This window comes from Carica papaya, chromosome 6 (genome assembly GCF_054855325.1).
Source record: "Carica papaya isolate Zhongbai chromosome 6, ASM5485532v1, whole genome shotgun sequence".
Taxonomy (NCBI): Eukaryota; Viridiplantae; Streptophyta; class Magnoliopsida; order Brassicales; family Caricaceae; genus Carica; species Carica papaya.
Genome location: NC_142314.1, coordinates 9,289,743 through 9,295,742, shown reverse-complemented (window position 1 = coordinate 9,295,742; position 6,000 = coordinate 9,289,743). Strand labels below are relative to the sequence as shown.

At 31.0% G+C, this 6,000-nt stretch overlaps 1 protein-coding gene across 1 annotated transcript; it reads right to left on the bottom strand.

The window, feature by feature from the left end:
- Nucleotides 1–2,109: 2,109 nt before the first annotated feature.
- On the bottom strand, nt 2,110–5,926 carry SULTR2;1 (slufate transporter 2;1). Its single transcript, XM_022048126.2, has 12 exons — nt 5,363–5,926; nt 5,225–5,273; nt 4,937–5,144; nt 4,615–4,789; nt 4,286–4,351; nt 3,959–4,189; nt 3,744–3,870; nt 3,375–3,661; nt 2,967–3,160; nt 2,717–2,808; nt 2,536–2,612; nt 2,110–2,428 (listed from the first exon to the last, which is right to left on the bottom strand). Exons 1-12 carry the CDS (start codon nt 5,705–5,707, stop codon nt 2,285–2,287), a joined length of 1,995 nt encoding a protein of 664 aa, XP_021903818.2. The 5' UTR covers nt 5,708–5,926; the 3' UTR covers nt 2,110–2,284.
- Nucleotides 5,927–6,000: the final 74 nt, after the last annotated feature.

Sequence of the window (6,000 nt, the reverse complement as noted above, 5' to 3'; positions counted from 1 at the left end):
AATTTTGACCTCATGTTTTGTATATATATTTACTGTATATATCACATGGGATGTTATGTTGTATTATATTTTTTGATTTATGCATGTATATATTTTATGGGCCTACTGCATGAAATGATATGAGTAGGAATTGTACCTCATATCGAGTATCGGGACGTGACATATTGTATATTAATAGAGTATACTCACTGCATGATTGAAAAGGAAGTTTTGGTAGTGCTAGGGAATAAAGAGCGAAGATGTTTGGTTAGGTATCATGGACAGCTACTTATGTTGTCGTATTTTTATTTTATTTATAAACCAATTTAAAATAGTTTACATTAAATTTTTAAATATTGTATTAAATGTCATGTGGTATTTAATGTGACATTTACTTATATAAAAGATAATTAAAAAGTGTCATATATGGTTAAATATAAAATATGATATTAGAATTAACTGTATTAACTGGTGAATTAAAAGGAGAGATTAAATTAAATTTTTTTTTAAAGTTTAAGAAATAATTTAATTAAGAATTAAAGTAGAAATTAATTTGAACAAAAATTAATAAATTAGTAAGCAAGTCATTATCTTTGCCGCAGGTAGAGCTAGAGTAATGTAAAACAAAAGACAAATGAATCTAGACTATTTTCATCTAATGAGATTCATTTTTGAGATAAATGATAAGTGAAAAAATAATGCTCATTCACTTAAAAAGTTGGAATGCATAATTCCTCATAATAAAAGTTTGAGGTCACCTTGGAAGGTATATATATTAATTATAAAAATTAGTGCAACTCCGAAAAGGTAACACATGCCATTTGCTTTTATTGCTTTTAAATGGGATCATCAATTTTGAGCATCCATTGTAATCATTAAGCATCCAAGCAGAAACATTGAACCTGGACACTTTTAAAACGCTGTATTGGCTTTTCAATTTAATATTTATAATCACGATTATCTCTTTTTTTTTTTTAACAGAAATTTATAAATGAGAATTAAATTATATATATATATATATTATTATTAAAATATTATTTTTATTGTACTATAATCATGTATGAATTTATTCAAAATAAATAAATTTTTTATACATAAATATATTAATTCGTACTTAAAACTAATAATTTTATGTATAATAATAAAAAAGTCACGAAATTATAAAATTTATTTTATAATACTCATATTTTATTTTTTATTAATCAATTATAATAAAAATAATATTAAAAACCAGTCATCTTTCAATTATTGAATTTTACAAAAATAAATTTTTAAAAAAGCCGTTCGGCTCAAACTGTAAATTATTATTGTTTCCTAAGTTAGAATTAAAAAAATATTTAAAAATTGAGAAATTCGAACCAAATGAAAATATATGAAAAATAAAATAAAATTTTGACAAAATAAACAATAAGTTAATGAACAAAGTTTTAGATTCAGTCTTTGTTTTGTTTTTGTACTCATTTGAAAATTTTCATTTTGACTCATAATATACTTTACAATTTTTAAAATTAAAACTTTTTTTTTTTTTTTGAAAAAATAATAAAGTTAAAAAAATTACAGGTTATTCCTCAACTACATATGTAGAAAATTGAAAAATCCAAAATAGAAAGAAAAGGAAAGGAACCCTAACATCAACAATACATATTTAATGTAAAGCGAATATATATATATATATATATATATATTGTAACAAGAAAATGGAAATATGAAAATTTCAGGTGAAATTAGAAACAATGCATTATAAATTCTATAAATTTTCACAAAACTTTAAAGTAGATTGTTCATTTTGCGTATGAAATTTCATATGACCTTAGTTTTTTTTTTTTTTTTTAATCTTTTTTGAATCAAAAGTTTTATTACCTTTCAATTAAAAATAATATAAATTCATAAATAAATTATTTACAATTTTGAATTTTTTGGGAAAATAGTATTAAAAAGAGTTGTTAAAAAATTAAATAAAATAAATAATATTAAACTGATATTTCATTTTATTTATGAATATGATGGATTCTCCAAACTTCATTCGTGATCAACTATGCACCCACTTGGACTAAACTGGTACGTATTCAACAATACCACCACATTAAATAGTAATAATAACCATATTTATCCACGAGTTAGACATTTAAATTTATAAATGGTCTGTCTTATTTCATGCACCTTAGCTTTTAAAGTAACAAGACCATACATACATATATATATATATATATATATATATGCATTGCATGCTATAAAGACATACAATTGATTAAAAAGAAAATCATTTTGAGTTATTATATATATTATACATGGTAGGAGTTGGTGATCAAATTGGGGGCATTTTAGCGTCGTGAGCAGCGGAATCGACAGCCTCCAACACTGTCAAGAACACTCTTCCTTCTATCTTCTCCACAAACTTCGATACTCTCAGCTTGTGGATCACTTGCCATCTTGGGTTAACAATTGCTAACTGCTCAAAACATTAAATCCCAAAATCAATCTCATTTGATTAATTAAAAATTTACAAATATTTAATAAGATTTGATTAATTAAGACAATCAAAGAAGTCATGCATACCTCTATTCCACCTGAGAGAAGTTCCTTATTTAGTTCCTCTAAAGAGGCAATACCAGAGGTGTCAATGTTCATCAAATCTGTTATACATTAGCGAGGGGGAGAAAAAGGAATTAATTAATTAATAAGCTCAAACCCGTATTATTAAAAATTGAATGGAAATTAAATCAGTTAAGCACTTAACTGGACATATCAAGAACTACACGTTGAATATTCCTTTTGGCTTTTTCTTGCTTCTCTTCCTCAGAACCTTCACTACTTGCCCATCTCACAATCCTTTTAACATTTAATTTAACACATTCTAATTAATTCATTATATATAATAGTTAATTATATATTTAATTTTCCATTCATCATTAATTATTTTGACGTGTGTACTGTGGGTTTTGTTAATCACTTAATAATTATAATAATTGACGGTAATTAATTATTACTTTTCTCTCCCGAAATTCGCATTGGCGAAGCAAAGCAAAGCAGATTTGACTCGGATTATTAGAACTCCTGGTGTGTCAATAGCCATAGGATACTGATCAATGTCACAGAATATATCAGTGCCAGGAAGTCTGCCTAGGGTTTCTGTGCCAGGCCGAATTGAGATGAGGATGATCTTTGCAAATGATATTGTTATCTGCCATAACCAATAATTGTTATTATTAACTCTAGGAATATCATCATTATAATTTCTGTATTTACATAACTTAAATTAATAAATGTGTAATTTTAATTTAGCAACTTAATCGTGTAGTTAATTAAATTTGAAATTCACGATTTTATCCATTGAAAGTGGTGACCCTACATAATTATTGATGTAGGGAGGTAAAGAAGGAATGGTCAAAAAATACCGCAGCGAGAAGGCCGATCTCGACGGATGCAAAGAGAACGCCGAAGAAAGCACCGGCACAAGCAAGGAAATCAAGCTTGTCAATCTTCCATATCTTGATAGCTTCATTATAATCGATCAGACCTGGTAGAGCAGAGAGGATAATGGAAGCAAGAATCGATATTGGAGTGTAATACAACAGCTTCGTCAGAAACTCCAACGTTATCAACACTGTAATCGCCATTACTATATTTGACATTGCACTCTCGCACCCCGCCGTGAAATTTACCGCCGTTCTGGAGAACGATCCTACATATATATTATATTATATTATATTATATGACCAGAATTAATTAGGAGTAGCTAGTTCCTGTTTATATGTATATATTACCAGTGGCCACATAGCATGAAGTGAAGGATCCAACAACATTCATGAATCCCATGGCTACCATTTCTTTGTTTCCATCAAGGTGGTATCCTTTTATGGACGCAAATGATCGACCCACCGCAATTGCTTCCTGATAAGTTTCACACTTTTCAGTTATCTAAACTTACATACATGTATATAGTATGTATATGTTGTGTATGTATATATGATTAACTTACTGTAAGAGCGACGACAGCAATGATCAACCCAATTTTGGCAACTTCTCCAACATGTGGGGTGTTGAATTCTAACTGATGAACTGACGATGGGTTCAGGCCTCCTTTTATGTGTTTCACTGTCTTGACTCCATGGTTATCAGCTTTGGTTATGAAGACGATGAGGGTTGATATGATTACTGATAGTAGAGGAGCAATGGCTGGCAACCAGAATAGTTTCTTGTTCCTTCTTCCCTGATCATCACAAACATAGATAACTATATCAATTACATATTTATGGATTTTTCAATATAAGACTATAGTATTAATTATATATTAATATATACTCACCAAGAATCTTGTACATAGGATAAAAGAGAGAAATGAACAACCCAAGATAAAGGTGTACGGATTCCACTGTCATCACAGATAATAAAACATGGGTTAGCTACTTCTGATTCTATTCTTTTACCTCATCAACAATTTGGTCTTGCAGTTCATTAACCTTTCAAAAAGTGAACCGAAAATTGAAGCATACATATGCAGATAGTTTTTCCTAGTTGATCGTACAGCTTTTCTTTTTCTTTTCTCTTTTTTCTTTTTTCTTTTTTCTTTTGCATTATGGAAAAAAGAAAAGTGAATACTTATATATATATATATTATATGAGTTAATTAATTACTTGGTGATGAAGTGAATTCCACACTGCTTTCACAACAGAGACAACATCCGTATTGTTGGTGAACTTGCTAATTCCCAGCAGACCCTTGAGCTGTTGAAGGCCAATGACAATAGCGGCACCCGCCATGAACCCAACAATCGCTGCGTGTGAAAGGAAATCCACCAGGAAACCCAACCTGTAATATTTACCCACCAAAACAGTAAATAACAAAAACCACAGAAAATATTTGTTTCTCTCATCATCAACATCATTAATCATACTCGTCTTTGTATAGAACCATGTACTAAAGAAATAATAAAGTTGATGATGAAATTAAACTGACCGGAACAGGCCAAAGGCGGCTTGAAACATGCCGGCAAAGAAGGTTGTAGTAAGTACAAGCTTCCTGTAAGAAATCGGATCAGCATCAGGATCTCCCAGTTTCTGTAACATCGACGACAAGAGCAATGAAACCACGGCAACAGGTCCAATGGCTATCTCTCTCGAAGTCCCCATTACTGCGTAAATCAACGGCGGAACAACACTTGTGTCTGCAACAAAACTCGTCAAATTCACATCATTAATTTACCTTCTGAAAATCAAGACACTACAAGAAATTTATTCAACTTACAGAGGCCGTATTGAGGGTCAAGCTTCGCTAGAGTTGCATAACCGATACTCTGCATTAAAAAGAAAATTATACTCAGACACCAAATAATAATCTGAAAATAAAAAATGCCTGGTGGGTTTTATTTATAAATTAATTTACCTGAGGAATGCAAAGGCTGGCGAGAGTTAAACCGGCCATCAGATCGCGCTTAAATTTCGTGGCTTTGTAGTTTTGGCACCAGCAGAGAATAGGAAATATTCCCTGAAAGATTGAAACGACGCGTTTTGGTGCAGGTTCCTGCTTGAGAGATTGAAACAGTTTGGTTTTTCGCGGCAAAACAGTTTCTTTCAAGGAATCTGCGAGCTCCCGCCAGAGGCTTGGTGGGTTTGGAGCATTGAGTACCCATTCAGCCCTTTCATGGCGGTGGCTAATACTGTTTCTCTCGAGGTCAACCGTTTCTTGGACGGTGACGCTGGTTTCGATAGACAAGGCTGCTGCAGCCATGGCTGATCGATTTGTTTTTTTTGAAGTGTTTGGGAGAACTTGGAGAGAGATAACCTCTCTCTCTGTCTCTCTATCTCTCTATCTTTTCCCTGTTTGTTTCTCGAGAAAATGAGCACCAACAGAGGTTGTGGACAATCGGGATTGATACTAAAATGCATGAAACATGAAAGAAACTTTATATACGCATATTGAAGAAGGGAGTGGTTGAGATTTTTTTTTTTTTTTTTTTTTAAATTTCTTTCTGAGCAGATAGTAGGTAAAAGAAAAGGAAACACCTTTAAATCGTGAAGTAT